Raw genomic sequence first — 20,283 nt, forward strand, 5'->3', positions numbered from 1 at the left:
CGACTGATACGTGAGAGAAGAGGGAGATCCATCCCTTTCTGAACTATTGCTCAGCTTTTCCATCAGCACGGGTGCCTAGGATGGACTGTAATATCTGTACCAGTAGTTATCTGTATCCTGGAAACCTTCTTGCTTTTCTATAGGGAATAATTTTATTGCATGGAACAGATCACTTCACGAAGGTAATGTTAGTTGATTCTCAGTTCCGCAACTGCCTGGGAGTCACAGATTCCTCACCTGGACTGATGTTTTCTGCCTCAGTCATTGGCAAGAGAACATGCTTCTAGACTACTGATACTGCAGCTGTGCAAGAAAGGTCTCTTATGTGCCAAAGCTTGAATTCTACTGGTTCACTTGATTCACAGCAAGTCTGAACTGATTCATGTTCTCATGACAAAAAGATGATGGCCAGTAACATTGTGTAATTCATTGCAAGCTTCTTTTCAGCTTTCTAGGTACATGTAATTGTTGCAAAATTTAGTCTATATCTTCAGTGCTAGTAAGGCCTAAGTTTCTTTTGTACTAGACTTAATCAGTAGGCTACAAATTAATAGATGTTTCAGTAGAGGGTAAGTAACTGTTTTGTGACTATTGTGTATGTTTTTAGGTTTGGGTGTGCTTTATTTACTTATGGAGGCTCTAGTGTATTCAGATGGCAAAAGTCTGAAGACTAGAACTGCAGGAGAGGGCAATCCTGTGCCCTGCTGGACTGTTTGATTATAGTTATCAAACCGTTGATGTTTCTGTAACTGATATTTAGCAATGCAGTTGCTGGTGAGAGTGCACTGGACAGGATGGCATGTGGCCTCGGAGGAAAACTTGTTTTACCTATGATTAAAGAACATATTATGCAGATGCTTCAGAATCGTAAGTAGCTGCATTTTCTTTTTTTCTTTTTTTCTTGACAATTCTGTCCTTTTCGGAACCTTTGATACCCCTTAGGTCTTCATGCTTAGCTACTCAATGTATCTTTTATACACTTCAGCTTTAAATGCTATGAACCATTTTTCTCACGAATGTTTACTGAAATAATAATTTAGAGCAACTGGGTTTGGATTGGGTAGCCAGATGGTCCAAGTATAATTGCATTTTGTTTTGTAGAATCATTAATTTCAAGTCCAGAATGCATGCTAATAGTAATACAGTTAGAGTAGCAAGAGTAAGCTTAACTAGGAACATCCAGTGAACTTTAGTGCAAAATAAACTACTTCTTCAGTGTACCTTCTTTCAAAATATTTTATTTCAACCTCATGAAACACAAGTTTGACTGCCAGGATTCCCATGTTCTGAACTGTCGTATTCTTCATTCCAAGAATTTAATAAATAATCCGGAATGTTGATGAAATCCTGCGTTATTTCAGGAAAGAAATTGTTATGTGCATTAACCGCAATTTGTTTGATAAACCTGTTTGTTCCTCTGATTTTTCTTTTCTGTAATCCCCATGGTTTTCATCACAGAAGCGCAGAGATTCTGTTAAAAAAACAAACAAAAAAAAAACAAACCACCAAAACCAACAACAAAAACACAAAAGAGTAGACTAACAGGACTTGGAGGCAGGGCAAACCTTACATCCCTAGATGGAATGTTACTGTTCTTAAACTGTTTTGGGGAAACGGCTGGAAAAGTTCAGTACTGATCATTTATTTGTTTTAAATTCAGATACTTGATTCACTAGGCCTTTTACCCCTCCTGACCTAAAGCATAAGACATAGCCTCATAGGCTGCTTTGATGTAATAAAAAAAAATAAATACGTGTGTGTGTGTATATAAATATAAATATATATATATATGGGAAGGGGAAAAAGAAATCCTGTCCTGATGCTTCCCTGCTTAGCTTACTTAACATGCTGGTTCCAAGTGTTAGAACTATGTACATACTTGTATCAGCAGTTAAGAATTCTTTTTTTTCTAGGTCTGGATTTGGCCTGGATTAAATACTCAAATTTTTGTGCATCTCTGGAAGTATGTATGAGGAAAAGTGAAAAGTATTTGACAAATCAAGTAGATGTATGAATTTTCCTTCCCACTTCTGTTCTTCATTCTTCTTCCTCCTGTTGCCCCCCAAAAAGGTGGTTTGTCTTTTTAGTTTCCAAAATGAATAACATTTATTTTCATTTTTACTCCTCTGTAGCTGACTGGAAATACAGGCATGCTGGCTTGATGGCTCTCTCAGCCATTGGAGAAGGTTGCCATCAACAGATGGAAGGAATTTTAAATGAGATAGTTAATTTCGTTTTGCTGTTCCTTCAGGATCCTGTGAGTATAAGTTTAGTATTAATTTCAAAATGTTTTAATTTCTGCTTTCATAACTACTTGTTAACTATTTGAGGGAAATACTTTTTCAGCATCCAAGAGTAAGATACGCTGCTTGTAATGCTATTGGACAAATGGCAACTGACTTTGCACCTGGTTTTCAAAAGAAGTTTCATGAGAAAGTAAGTAGAGCGATGGGGGGAGGAAGTGGTAGAGGTATGTCCCCTTCAGAAACTTACTCTCTGAAAATACATTTCTCCTTTAGGTGATAGCAGCTCTTCTGCAAACCATGGAGGATCAAGGCAACCAGCGTGTTCAAGCCCATGCAGCTGCAGCACTCATAAACTTCACTGAAGATTGTCCTAAGTCGCTGCTCATTCCGTATTTGGATAATCTAGTGAAGCATCTTCATTCCACTATGGTGATAAAATTACAAGAGGTATAATATACTGAACAAATCATTTCATGGAGGGTAAGCTTGTCACAGGGAATAAGTATAGCTGAATTAAGACCTCTGAAATAAGCAGATGTTGGACCAACGTAGCTTCAGATGTTGGTCTAAACTGACATTATTAGGACATACAAGAGCAGATTTTTACATTTGGCATGCTTTTAAGTAAAGAATATGCTGTAGAAATATAACACTTTATTCTTCCTCTTTCCAAGTTGATACAGAAAGGCACTAAGCTAGTTTTGGAGCAAGTTGTGACTTCAATTGCATCAGTTGCAGATACAGCAGAGGAGAAGTTTGTTCCCTACTATGATTTATTTATGCCCTCTCTAAAACACATTGTTGAGAATGCTGTTCAGAAGGAATTAAGACTTTTACGAGGAAAGACTATCGAATGCATAAGCCTAATTGGTCTTGCTGTTGGTAAAGAAAAGGTAAGCTTAGATCTTTTCTAATGGTCTGATATTTTAAAATGCCCCTTTTTGCAGAGTTAACATTGAATTAATATGTTCACTTGTTACACATACAGCTATGTTGTTGCTGATTTCTATGCTTGTTTTCCTGTTCTCATTTCTGAGGTGACCAGCTTGCTGTTTAGATTCACGAATTCCTAATAGAATCCTATGAAAATATTACAGCCTGAGTTAGTCTTTTCATACTGAGCAGTGTTGAAAGCACTCATTTATTTTATTCTTTTTTCTTCATTTGGGGTGGCTTTTTGCCTTAAGAGAAATACTGGATTGTTTCATTTGGGCAGTATCAGAACAGCTGGTAAGATGTATGTCGTTCGAAGGAAACTTAGCATAGTTTCTGTGTGCAGATGCCTGAAAAGTTTAAATGTGCTTGTAACAGAACTAGAAGTACTCATTTGTCATGAGGCTTGATGTATTTGGCAGGTTTGGGGATTTTTTTTTTTTTTGGTTAAAACATACTTCTACAAACAGACTGAGAAACAACTGTGAAGGACAGTGTAAGTGGTGTTCTGATAGCAGGTTTGCATTACAGTTTACACACTTTCCTCTTACTGAGTGAAGAAAACGAAGTAGCATTTCAAAGTAAAATAGTTTGAAGTGTACAGTACAAAAATGCTAAAATCTCCCCCCAGAATTACTAGCACTTTCCTTTGACTTAGGACTACCAGTACACTCATCATTCATGCAACTAAATTTTAAACAGATTTTTAAACATAACTAATTTTAATAAATTATTGTTGGAGGACTACTGGGAACATGGGGAGTGGAAAAAAGGTAGGTGTAACATCAGTGGGCATCTGATGTGACCTAGAACGTTACAAGCTCTTGAGTAAGTAGCTCACGCTATCAGCTTTTGTCCCAGTTCCACAAAGGAGTCAAAATAGTAAGAAGGGTATCTGGGAAAGTTAGAATTGTTGGAGTATTAGTATTTATTTATGTAATGTTTTATTTAAATACTCCTCTGCTTTCAAGTGTATGAACAGATACATAGTGAAGCTTAAGACAAGAATGACTTGGTGATGCTTCCAGAAAAAGACCTTGTGTTTTCATTTTTTTTCCTGCATTTCATTCTTCATTTTTTTCTTGAGTGGCATGGTTTAGTGGGAGGTGTCCCTGCCATGGCAGGAGGGTTGGAACTAGATCTTAAGGTCTTTTCCAACCCTAACTATTCTATGATTCTATTTCTAGCTTTAACTTGTGTCTTGGCAGTGTGCTGGACTTAAATGATCACTTAAATTGTTTGGTGTTAAGTCTAAAAAGTACTTTAATGTAAAAGTACATTTAAGTACTAAAAGCACCCTTTTAATTTGCCTTTAAAAACATATAGTTGTTTCCTGTATCTAGTTTATGCAGGATGCATCGGATGTAATGCAGCTGTTATTGAAGACACAAACAGACTTCAGTGATCTAGAAGATGATGATCCACAGGTATATTAAAATTACAGTGCATAACTTGTTGGTTAGCATTAAAAATGTTCTTTGTACATGTGATGTTTCTGCCCCTCCCCCCTTCCCCAATTACACCTTCAGGCTAATTTTTCAGCATGTCTTACATAAATCGGGATTGATTGCCCTAAGATGGCCTTAGACTCTTTCACAGAAATGTGTTCGGGAAATGAGACTTCCAGGGTTTGTATTCGCAGAAGAAATTTCAGCGTGTGGGTGATCATTCCTTGTCTATTACGAACTACTTTTTTTTGGCTGTGTATGACCTATTCCTTTGCTGTCACCTCCATATAAGTAGTTCAACAAGACTTGTTAGACAGCTGTTCTAATGAGTGGAGTGCTATTTTGACTTGTGCATTTGAAAACAAATACGCCTGAAAGCACAGTGCTGCTCTCTTTTTTCTCTTTGTTATTTTCAGGCATGTGGCTCAGTGGTATCACTTAAATTTAGGGAATGATTTGTTTCAGAAAAAAAGTTTACTTTTCCAAACAGTCATGGTTGCATTGCAAGTACATCTGATACCGTCACATTTTTACATAAATAGTGACTTTGATCTGAGGTACTGTTAATGCGTTGTTACGGATACAGACTGAGGACATGTCTTTTGAAGATGCATTTTTATATGGATAGCACATTGGATGAGTTCTTCTCTTTGAAATAAGTTTTATGCGCTGCTGACAAATTCTTTTTAAAAGTCCTATTGTATAACGTTCTTCCTTTATGCATTCCTTTAAATAAATGTGGGACGTGAAAATTCTGACTCTTCTCTTCCAGATTTCTTACATGATCTCAGCATGGGCCAGAATGTGTAAGATTCTTGGAAAGGAATTTCAGCAATACCTTCCTGTCGTCATGGGACCTTTAATGAAGACTGCGTCCATTAAACCTGAAGTAGCTCTTTTAGACAGTAGGTTTAAAATCATGTTTTGCTTGAAAAAGGTACTGAAATTATTTTGTAGCACTTACATATTTATTTTTCCCCTTTGTATAACAGCACAAGATATGGAAAATATGAGTGATGATGATGGTTGGGAATTCGTAAATCTAGGAGATCAGCAAAGTTTTGGAATTAAAACTGCAGGCCTTGAAGAAAAAGCAACTGCATGCCAGATGCTGGTGAGTAATAGAGTTTTGGTACTGCTGGACAATCAACTTTGAAGCCAAAATCTGTGAGGAAAAATATTCTTTACAGTACCAAATGAAATAGTTCTGGTTTTCTTTATGTGATATGTCAAGTGGATTTCAGACAATTCATTGTGTGTGGCTTGCTTGATTAAAAATAGTTCCTTTAGTTTGAAACTTCAGTTCTTCAGATAAACAGATAGTTTTCCTTTCGTTAGTAAAACTTCTGAAGAATCTGGGATGTTGAAGAGTAGATCCTTTCAGGGAATACTGATGTTTTGGAATATGGTTTGAAAAATGCTTGAATGTTCTAAGACTGAGATGAGAACTTACGGTGCTATCAGAATTTCTTAAAAAAACACAGTGGAGGGGGTAAATAAAAGCATGCAATAATCCATTTAAAAATAAATTAAAAAAAATATTTCTAACAATCTTTCTTGCCATTACATGGGTGAGAAAACATCTGTAACAGTATTTTCCCTCAAAGGTGGTGTTTCCGTGCTTTTTTTTTTCAGGTTTGCTATGCAAAAGAGCTGAAAGAAGGATTTGTGGAGTACACAGAACAGGTTGTAAAGCTGATGGTTCCTTTGTTGAAGTTCTATTTCCATGATGATATCCTATTAACAAATTCTACTGTGAAAACAGAAACTTAATTTGGAAGAATCAAAAGTCATGCTTACTGTTTTCCTGAACATATTGAAAGTGTTAGTGTTAAAAAATTCTGTTGCTTTATAGCAGAAATTGTTTCAGAGAACATTGTTTTACACACTATTTTAGGCAATGTAGCCTACTTTTTCCCCTAGTTTCTTTTTAAATAAACATGTCTATAATCTTAAAAGAAAGTAGTAGAAGGTGCTGTTTGTGCCAACAAAGTGAAGGAGAACTTGAATAGCTTTTCTGTCATGGCTGGAAGCAGTCTTGAAACAACTTAAAGTTTAATTTTTCTGTGGTTTTAATCTGTATCTAATTAAGAAATTAAATACACTACAACAAAAAAAATAGATTTCAGATAGAAAACTAATAACTTCATTATGGTGGTGGGTGCTTAAATTCTAAGCACTTTATGTTGGCCTTGATTGTTTTTTTTCCTTAATAATGAAACGTGTTCGAGTAGCAGCAGCAGAGTCAATGCCCCTGCTTCTTGAATGTGCTAGAGTTCGTGGGCCAGAGTACCTCACACAGATGTGGCACTTCATGTGTGATGCGCTCATCAAAGCCATTGGAACAGAACCAGATTCAGATGTCCTCTCAGAAATAATGCATTCTTTTGCAAAGGTAACTTCTTCCTTACAAATTTAGTGGTGTTGCTGTTTGTAGCTTTTTACAGTAAGAAAGGACATGAGTTTGATATTCATTTAAATGGCTGGAAGAATTGCAAAGCTTCCTCTGTGAATTTTGGCATGACTGTAAATATTATAGCTGATTGAAAACTCAGTTGTACTTTTTTTTTTGCAAGAACCAAAATACCAAAGTATTAACCTAAAATAATGACTGGATTTATTAATTTTTAAACAGAAAGCACTGAAGTTCTGTGCATGAAATGTGCAGTGGTACTATGCCTGCCTTGTATAATTTGAGCATTGATTAGAGTATGAATGTTCTATTAGTATAATTTCTGCTAATGATCACTTAAAGCAGAGCATGTGTTAATATTGTTTGCTTAGATTTAATTGAAACTGCTCATGTAACGTAAAGCTGAAAAAAATAATCCTTTTATTTCACTAGTGCATTGATGTAATGGGAGATGGATGCCTTAACAATGAACACTTTGAAGAACTTGGAGGAATATTGAAAGGAAAACTAGAAGAGCACTTTAAAAACCAAGAATTAAGACAAGGTAAGTTAATACAAATTCCTGTTGACATGGGATAATGGCTGTTCTTTAAAGCAGAATTCCTAATAATTTCTGAACACAAAGAAAGCTTAGTTCAGATTTCTTTAATTTGCGTATTTATTAACGTAATTGGGCTTTGAAACAACAGAATCCATGAGTTACATTTGTGAGATCTGGGAGGATGGAGATGGCATCATTTGCAGAAATTCTACAGTTGAATCAAAAGTTGATGGACAGATTTACTTGAAGACAGTGCTGGTAGCTTCTTATTTCTGTGCATTTTTCTTGTCCTTGTGGACAAGCTGGTGTGTATATTTCTATTTCATGTGCTTTTACATGCATTCCTAAACTGAGCTCATTATACTTCTTATTTCTCTGTGAAAGCTCTTTGAAGCTCCTTAAAGACAAAATTCCTGTTACGTCTTCAGCTGTTGTTTCCTATTTTCTAAATTTTTTTTTTTTTTTCTTTCACGGGCTTTTTATGTAGAAATGTAATGGTTTAATATTTGGTTTTTTAACTCAGTGAAAAGACAAGATGAAGACTATGATGAACAAGTTGAAGAGTCATTACAAGATGAGGTAAGTTTGTCTGGGGAGCTTTTCCACTTGCAGAGCACCAGGATGAAACTACATTACATGAATATGCTATGCTACTCAGTTAAAGCATAGTACATCTGCAGAATTATTTTCTTCTGGAAGAATGTATGTTACCATATTACTTCAAAACTTCCAGTAAGAAGGTCACACTACATGATTGAATTATAAAATACAGAACATTGCCTTGTCTGGTATACTGAAGGAGGAAGTTCAGGATATGGCTCTTAATTTTCTTAATCCTCTCAAACAATTCTTAGATGACTTTAATACAGCATTTTACAGCAGGCTATTTAGTGATTATCTAAAGCCTAGCCCTGCTGACTTCCTTTTTCTTTGTGCCTTACGACCTAGGTGGCTCTTAATCTTGAGCATACCTCTGGCGTGTCAGGTTAGGAGCCTGTCTCAAAAAGAATAAACCTAAAATAGTATCAGAGGAGGACAGCAGAATGAATAGCTGACATAATGTGTTTGCTTATGAGAGAATACCAAAGTGAATGCTTCTCCACTAAGATGCCAAACTGACTTTTTTAATTTAAAGTTGAGGTGGCTGTAGAAGAGATACAGTAGTTCTATGAAGTTATCATTGGTATGGAAAGAGTAATAAAGAATAAGTCGTCACTGCTGCTTATGATAAGATGTAAAGGATGCTCAGTAAATTTAAGAACTAGAACATTATTTTTTTTTGCCACAGTGCAGATGTGAAGCTTGTGAAGCTGAATTGTGAAGCTTGTGAAGCTGAATTGTGAAGCTTGTTCACATGAGTTTAACCTGGATACAGACTCCAGAATCTTTCTTAACAGATCAGGCACCCATATGTAAATACTTTCAGAAATAACAACACAGTTCTTGAGCCCCCTTTGTTTGGGAGCATTAGGTCAGCATTCAAAAGGATAGAGTTCTGGCACCTAGATACTGCTTGGGATCAAAAAAAATAGCAAAACTCAAGTTCTGAGCCAAGAGCTTTTCCTGTTTTTTCTTTTTCTTATTTGCTTTACTGTTCAGTCTTTTCGACAGTGAGTTAAGCAGTTTATTTCTGATGTGTCACTGTGTACTGATAATGAGAGAAAATGCTAGCAAGCAACAGTTTCAGAAAAGCTGAATCTGTATTCTGCACAGAGTTGCAAGGCATTTAAGATATCCAGGTACAGCCTCAGTTTAGGCAATAACTAAGATGCTGATGTGATAGAGAGAAGGCATATGCTAAGCTCTCCCCCTGAGCATCTGTTATCGGCTATTAGTAAGCAATACCAGGCCAGGTGGACCTTGCAGTGTGCTGTAGCAGTTCTCTTTTTCTGTTTTCATTTATGTGTTTGTTCCAGAGTTACTGCTTGAATTGTGCCCTGACAAGGCAGAAGTTGCCTGACCAGGAAGGTTTTAAATATCCAGTTCTGAGAAGGTGTTTGTTACATGAGAAATACTAGTTTCTCACTAGGGACCAGAAACTATAACTGTATTGTGTTCCCCTGCCTTTTAAAGTATAAACTGATTAAAAGAACCATACAAAGTACAGCAGAACTTGCTTTAGAACAAAAAGGGTTTTCCAAATGGAAGTGTGTCTGGGGGACAATCCTTGCTTGGAACTATAATATGAATTGATAGCTGGATCTGAACTGAGGATCTTTACTTCACCAGTTTGATGCAATAATTGAGCAAGGTGAAAAATGAAGTAGCAAGAGGAGAGGATTCATATTTCTTACATTTTTGCTACAATCTTCTGTCACAAAAGCAGCTACCCGTTTACTTTTCAGTAAAAGCTTGTTGTAGTATCTGTAAGGTACAGAAGAGGAAAAGGACCTTCTGTCTTCTGTAAAGGGAATCCACTGAAGCAGTAAATTTAAACAAGACAGTGTTTATCGTGCTAGAATTTTTCTGTCCCTGAAACATTCAAGTCCTACACAATAGCAATTGACTTACATTTTTAAGAAGGGTAAAACGGAGAACTACCAGCCAGTCAGACTCATTCTGTGCCCAGTAAGATCATGGAACAGATTTTTCCGAAAGCTCTGTCATGGTACATGGAAGACAGGGAGGTGATTAGAGACAGCTGATGTGGCTTCACAGAGAGCACATCATGCCCATACAATCTGGTGGTTTCTATGATATAGTGGCTGCATTGGTGGATTAAGAAGGAGCAACTGATGTCATCTGCCTTGACTTCTGTAAAGCCTTTGACATGGTCCCACAGAACATGCTTGTTACTAAATTGGAGAGATAGAGATTTGATGGAAGGACTGTCTGGTGGACAACGGAGTGACTGGATGGCCATGTCCAAAAAATTGCATTCAGTAGCTCAATGTCCAAATAGAGATCAGTAACAAGGGGTGTCCCTCAGGGGTCTCTGTGGGCACCAGTATTGTTCAATATCTTTATTAACAACGTAGGTAGTGGTATTGAGGACTCCCCCAGCAAGTCTGCGGATGAGACCGAGCTGGGTGGTGCAGTTAATGTGCTTGAAAGAAAAAATGCTATCCAGAGGGGCCTTGAAAAAGCACGAGGAGTGGACAGGTGTGAACCTTGTGAACTTAGGTAAGGCCAAATACAGAGGCCTGAACCTCGTTCAGGGCAATCCCCAGTATTAGTACAGACTGGGGAGTGAATGGATTAAGAGCAGCCCTGTGGAGAAGGATTTGTGGATATTGGTTGATGGAAAAACGACCTATAAACCAGGACTGTGAGCTTGCCACCCAGAACACCAACCATGTTCTGGGCTGCATCAAAAGGAGTGTGGCCAGCAGGTTGAGGGAGGGGATTCTCTCCCTCTACCCCGCTCTCATAAGACCCCACCTGCAGTGCTGTGTTGAGCTCTGGGGCACCCAATGCAAGACGTATGTGGACCTGTTGGAAGAGGTCCAAAGAGCCCGGCCACAAAGATGGTCAGAGGGCTGGAGAACCTCTTCTGTGAAGACAGGCTGAGAGAGTTGGGCTTGTTCAGCCTGGAGAAGAGAAGGCCAAGAGAAGTTGTGTATGCTCTATCCCTGGCAGTGTTCAAGACAGGTTGGATGGGGCTCCGAGCAACCTGTTCTAGTGGAAGGTGTCCCTGCCCATGGCAGGGGATTGGAACTAGATGATTTTTAAGGTCCCTTCCAACCCAAACTGTTCTGTCTTTTTGTGATTAGGTCAAGAGCTGAAAAATAGTGGACATTAAAAGACTGGGTTTACAAAACCAGATCATTGAACTTCATTCTGTTAGTTTAGACACCTTGGCATTTCATGTGACTTTCACTATTTCTAAGATCATTAGTCTTAATGTGACTTGTATCTTTTTTTTATCAGGATGACAATGACGTTTATGTTTTGACTAAAGTATCGGACATTTTGCACTCAATATTCAGCAGTTATAAGGAGAAGGTTCTGCCATGGTTTGAAAGGCTACTTCCACTAATTGTCAACCTAATTGTAAGTATCTGGCTTGCTCTAATGTGTTGATAGGCCTGGAATCTTAAACATACTGGAATATTAGAGAACTTGATAGATAATTTGTATATTTTATCAGATATTCACCTGGATTTTGTTCTGTTTATGGTATCGCTGCAAGTATCACAACAGAAAATTGTGTGTTTATAAGATTAAATTTAATCCAGGAGGATTTTAATGAAATTACCAGACCACTGTTACTGTGATTGTTCTGTTGATCTAATTGCTGACTGTGTAAAATGCCAGTTTTAAGGTGGCTTAAATATTACCTGGTTTTGATGCAGTGTCCACATAGGCCGTGGCCTGACAGGCAGTGGGGGCTGTGCATTTTTGACGATATTGTAGAGCACTGCAGCCCCTCCTCGTTCAAGTACGCGGAATACTTTCTGAGGCCAATGCTCCAGTCAATATGTGACAACAGCCCAGAGGTTAGGCAAGCAGCTGCCTATGGTGTTGGAGTTATGGCACAATTTGGCGGAGACAGCTATCGTCCTTTTTGCACAGGTATGTATATATATGCATTGAGCCTTGGCTGACCTGGTTTATGGTGAGGTGTCCCTGCCCATGGCAGGGGGTGGGAACTAAATGATCTTAAGGTCCTTTCCAACCCTAACTGTTCTATGATAAAACTATTTGAATGTGGGATTTGGGGACTGGGGAGGAGAATAATCAAAATTTGCTAGCCTTCTAGTTAATGAGATCTCGTCCCTTTGGCAGCAAAGTAGATTGCCAGTGTAACCTCTGTGACAGACTGGTGGTGATTAGTGAAGTCCCTGAATTCCTTGGACTTTAATAATGTTTTGTGTAGTAGCATTTCTGTTGCTGAATTCTGTTAATTAATACTAATATGGTTACATATTAATGCAAAACCCTTTTAATGTCTGTAAAAATAATACAGCATCTATTAGCAGTAGCCCAGAATACTAATAACTAATGTGGCACTCTGCTTTCCCATTATATAAAAAGGAGTCTGATTTCTGTGACTAAGAAATCAAATTGGTATGATAATGCCTATCAGAAACATTTTGCTTTTTCTGAATGTCTTGAGTTTCTCTAAAACTTCATCTGGAATTTAAAGAAATGGTTGTCTCCTGGCACTCTTCCTGCCAGTCAACAAAGTTCATTTTGTGCACTAACTAGCATCCCTTATAAAAGATTTTCTTATTTTTTAAAGCAAATATTTAGTCAGCTGTTTTCAAGTGTGTTTCACAGGAATCTTGAACAGAAGCTGAATTAAATGACGTAAGAAAATAAGAACCATGTGATAGGGATAAATGTAACTGCCACAATGTGACAATCAAGATGAGGTGTCTTTCAGGAAAAAAAAAAAGAAAGAAAGAAAAAAGCAGGGGAGAAACATTGCAGTGAACCATTAAGAGCATTAACATTTAAAATTGTCTAGAAAAATACTTTGTGAACTTCTCCGCAAGGTTTTTATGTCTTGTCCTAAAACTAATGGGATAGAGACAGTTCTGCTTTTGAAGTTGTGGGGAAGTTTAACATCTCTTAAAGTCTAATTTTAATTTTCATTCATTAGACTTCACCTTGGCCCAGTTAAACTTTGTAACAACTTTAATCCTTTTCTTTGTATTTGGATAAATAAGCTTTGATTAAATTCAGACAGTTGGCTTCTCCTTTAGTTGATGCTTAGATAAAAAAACTTTTAGTTTACAGCATCCAGCTTATTAGCAGGCACCTAAAAAGTGTTTTAAATTCTTATGTATGTACATGAATGAATTTCTTAGTAGACTTCTGTGATACAAATTTGGCTTTGCAGAAAAGTCCAGCATTGTTATCCTGTATTCAGTACACAAACTATCAGGTCTGACCAAGTTTTTGCAGCTGTGTAAGGTTTATCAGCCCCATAGAAGTGTCCTTGTCTAGCTTAGGGTTAATTCTTATTTTCCATAGCTGCTAAATTCTTCACAAATCTAATTCAGTGAAGTTAATATAGCAAGTGTCATTGTGTATTTCTTAACTGCGAAGCTGCTACTTACTCATGCAAATGAAGTAGTGTGAGATCTCACTCTCAGTAATTGGAGTTATTTTGAAGTGTGCTTTCTGCACAATTCTATAACCTCTTTTCTGTGCCGATACAGAATTTCACAGCTTTAGCATTATATTTTTAGCAGAACACAAGTACAATTGTTCCTGCATGCATGTAGAGTGCTGTGAAGTCCTCATAGCTACTAGTAACTAAAATTGTGACGTTAATCTTCACTTAGAATCATAGAATCATAGAATCGTTAGGGTTGGAAAGGACCTTAAGATCATCTAGTTCCAACCCCCCTGCCATGGGCAAGGACACCTCACACTAAACCATGTCACTCAAGGCTTTGTCCAACCTGGCCTTGAACACTGCCAGGGATGGAGCATTCACAACTTTCTTGGGCAACCCATTCCAGTGCCTCAACACCCTTGCAGTAAAGAACTTCCTCCTTATATCCAATCTAAACTTCCCCTGTTTAAGTTTGAACCCGTTACCCCTTGTCCTTTCACTAAGTGTGCCTATGGTTACCTTTATGACCTAAAATAATGTAACTGTTATTAACCTAGCAAGGAAGTTGGCATTTTCCCTGATGCTTGATTTATTTTTTATTATTTTTTTTTTATACCTAAACCGTGCCCAGTGGATTCACCAGATGAGATTTCTCCTATGAGCTTTTCCCAGTGCACCTTTTAATGGTGGGAGTTAACATACTCCCACCATTAAAAAGATACATATTTTTATATAAACTAATGTGACTGTCACTCCATCAGTGCTTTTCATCATCCTGTGTTTCTAGGATCTGTTAGATTAAAAAAATAATGCTTCTACCTATTTTTTACTATAAACTAGAACGTCTTTTAGATCAGACTTGCACAGGAAGATTCTTATTCTTTTTCTGAACTTGTAAAGCAGATCCAGACTTCTGTAGTAGTTGTTTTCTAATGTTTCCTTGCATAGCTTTAACTGTCCATTTTTCATATGATTTTTGAGCAGTGAAGAGCCTAGAAGTAGTGAGTCATTGGGATGACTGTGCTTTGGCTGCAAAAAAAAAAATCTGGTTTTAATACATACATGTGGAATTAGTGATGTTCATGACATAAAACTGATTGTGCAATAAACTTTATTCTTGTTTTATCTAACAATTAGAGGCGCTTCCATTGCTTGTGAGAGTCATTCAGTCACCAGATGCCAAAACCAAAGAGAATGTCAATGCAACAGAGAACTGCATTTCAGCTGTAGGAAAGATAATGAAGTTCAAGCCTGACTGTGTAAATGTTGAAGAAGTCCTGCCACACTGGTTATCATGGCTTCCTCTTCATGAAGATAAAGAAGAAGCTGTTTATACTTTCAATTATCTGTGTGACTTGATTGAGAGGTAAGGCAAAGTCCTGACATCAGTTGAGAAAGTAAGCTTGTTTGCAGATTCTTTCCTTGCATTCATTTTTCCAAATCTGAGAAACTGCCAGGTTAATTTGCACATTCTTTAGGGAGGAGAATTTGGAATGTCAGAACTGACCCTTCCACTATGTTGTTGCTGTTTTTTTTTAAAATAGTGTTCTTATCCTAACTAATGTCTGTATGGCTTTATTAAAGCAGCCAGGAATTATTTTTATGTATGTGATGAGAAAGTTATCAGCTGGGAACTTGTACAGAAAATTCCAGGAAAATTTTTGTTGTTTTGTTTATGTATTAACGTTAATGATCAAGCCTTTTTACTTAAGAGCAGCACACATGTCCTTGCAGCCTTCTTTTCATAACCTTTGAAAGTAGATTTGCACCTTTTTGCTTTCCAAAAGCTTTAGTATCAACAAAACAAAGTATGAAGTAGAGAAATAATACAGAGAAATTCGTGGTACAGTGCGATCTCCCTTAAGTTTGTAATAATAATTTCAGTTATTGCTGAAAGCATCTTGTCCCACAGCTTATTCTTTAGATTTGTGCTCCCTCCAGTAAGTCAGTGGAGGAAGAAAAGATAATCTTATAGTGTGGGTACAAGTTGCACTTCATAATTGAGTGGAAGAATGTCAGCTTCTGAAACAGTATGTGGGAGCCGTGCTGTGGCTGACACCACATTATATCTTAGTAGAAAATAGAAAAGAAGTAACATAGATTTCTTATAGTCTTTTCTGCTATGTGAATACCTTGCATCTTATTAAGGCAAGGTGGTAGCAGCAACTGACATCCCTGGACTGATTATTGTGTAGAGACACAGTAATAATACTGACACGTATGCATATGGAGATGTATGTAGAAGTTAGGAATTGCAGTGCTAGCCCACTTTAGTACCCAGCTCTGTGCACGTGGCTCAGCCCTGCAATGTTACTTCCCTGGATCTCTGTCAGTCCTACATTCACAGCTTCTGTGTTCCAGCAGTGGTAGGTAGCAGGGCTGGAAGTAGATCATGTTTTTCACCCAGATCCCTGGTTGCCAGAACTTCTTTACTCCAACACGTGGCTGGGAAGAGGGAGTAGAACTGCTTGCTTGCTGTCTGTGAGTGCTGGCAGAGAGCTGTGGTTTCTGGTTCTCCCCATGCCAGTAACACAATCTCCTCCCCCTTGCAGCACTGTGAGAGGGAGGAACAAGCCCTTTTAGGCAGGGTATTTCTGTCATGCTGTTTACAGTTCTGCCTGCATGGAACTCATCCATTCTGTACGGTTCAGAACTTTTTCCTGATGAAGTGTGGGCCGATTAAAGAGTCAGATGGTTAAATATTAACCAGAGAGGGAGCATGCTGTCAGCAGGCAATGGAGCTGTGTGTACTTACTCAGCTGTGTGAAACTTAAATGTTAATAAGCAGCTTTAGAATAAAATACTTCAAAATCACTCCACTTACATGGAAAATGCTTATTTATTTTTTTTTTTCAGTTACATATTAATTTATTTGTATTATGTTTGATTGTAACAGCAACAACCCAGTTGTCCTCGGTCCTAACAATTCCAACCTTCCCAGAATATTTGGTATAATAGCAGATGGTGAAATTCATGAAGCTATTAAACATGAAGATCCATGTATCAAGCGGTTGGCTAATGTTGTGCGCCAAGTGCAGGTAAGTAAATGCTTGCTTAGGTATGAAGGGAACATTTGGAATTTTCTTTCAGAAGTAGCTGAACTGTTAAGCAAGGTTTGAGAGCCTTACCTCCTTAAAGAATAGTGCTTCAACCACTGATCTTGAAGATCCTTGGACATTCCTTGAGCCACTAATGATAAAATTTGGTAGCATTTGCACTTGAATCTCTTTTGATAAACTTCAGAAGCTTATTAATTTAAAAACGAACAAACAAAAAATCCATGCAGCTAGATGGTTAACGTACAGCCAGTAACCAACCAGTATAGGTTGGTTGTGGGGTTGTTTCATTGTGTTTTCTGAGCCAGAAATTAAAATTTGGAGAGAAATCTGCCTATCTTTGTATCAATGAACTGTACGGTGGTATTTGATCCAACATATGTATGGTTCCTGTAAGGGTTCCCAGCACCCTATGGTGACCTAGTAATATGGTAGAGGCTTGCGAGTTTTGCTAGAGAATGAGTGCAAGCCACAATTAATTTTACTACTGCCCTCTTTAATCCAGTACAGATATAGGCAGCTGTTCAAGGTTTTCCTACCTTTGGGGAGCTGACTCAAGGTTCGCTTCCTTTATGCCATAACAAATACTTACAGTGATGGCTGATGGGGGTGTCTTAAGTATTTAAGCAGCACCTCTCGACGTTTTTGTAAGTGATAGGGCTTATAAGGCAGATCTGACCCAGGGCCAGATGTTATCATGTAGACACACTTGACGGTTGCAGCACCTAATGATATTAAGCAGTGTGCCTGGTGAGCTGTCCTGGTTACTGCTGGGGTAGAGTTATTTTCCTTTCTAGCAGCTGGTACAGTGCTGTGTGTTGGATTTAGTGTGAGAAAACCACAGCACAAGCATAGAGCTGATAAAAACATGTCGAGGACATGTAGAGGATTTGGAGCAGCGGCAGTTCAATTGTTGTCCATTCTACCTTGCATGCTTTGGCAAAACTCAGGTTCAAGAACTTTAGGAATACTTGATTTTTGGAAAGGATTCATTTAGATGAGTATGTAAACGTGTGAGATCCGTTATATCTGGTAGAAAATGACCTATTAAAACTCTGAAGGCGTAAAATGAATGAAATCAAGCAAAGTCCCAAAGTGAAAGTGATGTGAGTGGCTATTCTAGATTCTGACTGACAGACATGAATCCGTACGGTTAGTGCTTAGTTGGGGTATGGAACTTCTGTATTAGGGTATGCGAATGCATTTGTTTACCTTAAATGCTCAAGGTTAGTTGATTTTTAACAATACAATAGCCCGTACACGTAGAGATCAGTTGTGTGTAGCAAAGTCCTTTTTTGACCAGGAATATTAGGAACATTAATATGGAAACAAGACTTCTGCACTGGGAGAATGATTTACATTCAGACTGTGCATCTTAAAGGTCATGGGTTTGGGTTTTTTGTTTTTTAAATACAATTTTAGCATAGTGTTACCAACCCTTTCTGTCTTCACACATAGTACTTTGGCTTGGGTTAAGCACTGTGAATGTTTTATACCATGGTAGGAACTTTAAAGGCTGTTAACAGTCGGCCAGTTGCTGCTGCTTCCCAGGTTCCAGCAGACTTTCTTCTAATGATCTCAGTAAGCTTTTCCACTGCCAGCATCTGACATGAGCAACATTTTAGTCATAGCTGGAATGAAACATAAATTTGTCCTCATGCTTAGGTATTCTCAGGCCAGAAATATTTCAGTAGAGTATTAATTTAAATGTGTGTCAGAAATGCTGGAAGAGCACATTTGATTCTGCAGTAATCCGTTGCACATGTAGAGTCTAAAATGCCTAATGCTGTTTAAAAACCCAGACTCCAACTTGAAGACTTTGTTTCCAAGCTCTTTTGAATTCTGTGAGTTCATTTTTGATATTTTTTTTTTCCTAAGAAGTGTGGGAGAAAAGGGAATTACAGTAGAGCTGAACCTAAAATATGCCAAATATAAATTAAAGCATTTCTTAGTTTACTTCAAGTGTACTGCTATTACAGAAGCTAAAGACCTACAGCCTACTTGCAATTTTTCTTTTTCGTATCATGATCCTTCTATAGAAAGTAGGGTGCCGGTTGCTTCCAGCTTCTGTTGATAAGTGAATAAATCCTATTTCCAGCCTTTTTTTGATTTTTCTGGTCCCATTAGAACCAGTCCCGAGTGATGGTGACTTTAAAAGCTAACAGCTGAGGGCTATGGTAACACAGATGAGTTATACTGAGGAGCAACAAAGTGTGGGTTTATGCTTACCCAGATGGATGCTACTACACGTGTTCTGTTCTCTCTGGGAAGTAATTTACCATTCCTTTCACAAAAGAGTAATGCCATGTGTGGGCAGCCGCATTTTGCATACACACATGTAGAGTGTGTAACTTGTCATGGTGGAATCACAGTGTTCTCTTCCTGTGAATGTAACTGTTGCACCTTTGCCCAAGAGATACTGTTACATTTAGGCATGGTTCAGGTTTGCCTCAGGGTTCATCTTTCAACTTGGGTGCAAAATGCAGCAAATGATTCAGGCTATGGTTAACTTAAGAGTGTCAATTGTCATTTGACCCACTTACTTATAGGGAGTTCCCAGGGGTTTCCAATGAATTACTCCACTGCTGTTTAACCAGAGCTCACCTCTGTTCAGCATTTTAGAGCTTCTCTAGTTGAGCATGTGTAGGATTATGTAACTGAAAATTTCAGTCTGTTCTTTTTGGCATATATATGTATATATTTCAGGAATAAGCCCAGTGAATGCTGAGCTTTGTAAACACGTGAAAGGTTAGTGTGTGCCTTAGAAGCTTGACAGCCTGCTTAAAGACAACTTCCCATTTTGTTTTCCAGACATCTGGACAACTGTGGACAGAATGCATATCACAGCTCAATGCAGATCAGCAGGCAGCCATACAGGAGCTACTGAACTCTGCTTGAAGGGCCTTAATTATCTGCAAGAAAACTAACTCCAAATAAACGTTTACCCTACTGTTTAGGTTTCTTTTGTTTCTTTTTTGAGTAAAACCGAACTGTAGTGCGTGTAGGCCATTCTTCTGCAACCTACAGGCAGTGGCAGCAAGAAGAAGCATTCTTTCAGAACGGTGTTTAAATCTGTTTCTATCCCACAACACAGAAGATGTTTCCTGTAAACCCTACAATAGCACTGAAGAGTATTTTTCTAACGGTATAAGCCATCCCTATGATGGTGAAAGGGAAACAAGGTGAATTTTCTCATTAGACATAATGAATTAAGAAACAGCTTTAAGACTTCCAGCAGTAGACGTACGTTATATCAGATAAACGTTTCTCTACATCTAGTGTTAATTGTATTAATTGGAGTGTGAGTCTTGGTAGGGTAGAAATGGCCTTCTGCCCAACAAGTTAGTAGATCAGAAGATGAAAAACTGAAGACAAACATCAAGCATGAAGACCTCATTGACTGGACTTTCAGATCCCCAAAACAACAGTGACTCAATGAGGAAAGCTGTTCAGCTTCCAGCCCTTGAATGTGAAGTCTCTTTGGCATGTCTGACAGTATCTCATTCACTCCTCAATAAATGACATTGAAACACAAGAAGCTTGTGTAGAAGTTCAGTGATGTGTGGTTCCTTTAATTTCCTCTTGTGAAAAGATGCAAGTGACAAACTATACAAGTCATGATTTTTATATTTGGAA

General features: G+C 37.9%; 1 protein-coding gene across 1 annotated transcript in view; it reads left to right on the forward strand.

Annotated features, from left to right (window-relative positions):
* Positions 1–19,601, forward strand: part of IPO5 (importin 5) — a 44,455-nt gene extending 24,854 nt beyond the window's left edge. Inside the window, exons 10-26 of the mRNA XM_057402060.1 lie at positions 761–867; positions 2,133–2,257; positions 2,347–2,436; positions 2,520–2,693; positions 2,921–3,139; positions 4,523–4,606; positions 5,400–5,532; positions 5,620–5,741; positions 6,263–6,359; positions 6,850–7,022; positions 7,473–7,584; positions 8,105–8,160; positions 11,452–11,574; positions 11,877–12,096; positions 14,729–14,957; positions 16,488–16,629; positions 19,459–19,601. Of these exons, the coding sequence (XP_057258043.1) occupies positions 761–867; positions 2,133–2,257; positions 2,347–2,436; positions 2,520–2,693; positions 2,921–3,139; positions 4,523–4,606; positions 5,400–5,532; positions 5,620–5,741; positions 6,263–6,359; positions 6,850–7,022; positions 7,473–7,584; positions 8,105–8,160; positions 11,452–11,574; positions 11,877–12,096; positions 14,729–14,957; positions 16,488–16,629; positions 19,459–19,545 (2,293 nt within the window). The 3' untranslated portion in view covers positions 19,546–19,601. The remainder of the gene's footprint in view (positions 1–760; positions 868–2,132; positions 2,258–2,346; positions 2,437–2,519; positions 2,694–2,920; positions 3,140–4,522; positions 4,607–5,399; positions 5,533–5,619; positions 5,742–6,262; positions 6,360–6,849; positions 7,023–7,472; positions 7,585–8,104; positions 8,161–11,451; positions 11,575–11,876; positions 12,097–14,728; positions 14,958–16,487; positions 16,630–19,458) is intronic.
* The last annotated feature ends 682 nt before the right edge of the window (positions 19,602–20,283 follow it).

This window comes from Pezoporus wallicus, unplaced genomic scaffold (genome assembly GCF_028554395.1).
Source record: "Pezoporus wallicus isolate ANWC-B61680 ecotype Strahan unplaced genomic scaffold, APGP_CSIRO_Pwel_v1 contig_6520, whole genome shotgun sequence".
NCBI lineage: Eukaryota > Metazoa > Chordata > Aves > Psittaciformes > Psittacidae > Pezoporus > Pezoporus wallicus.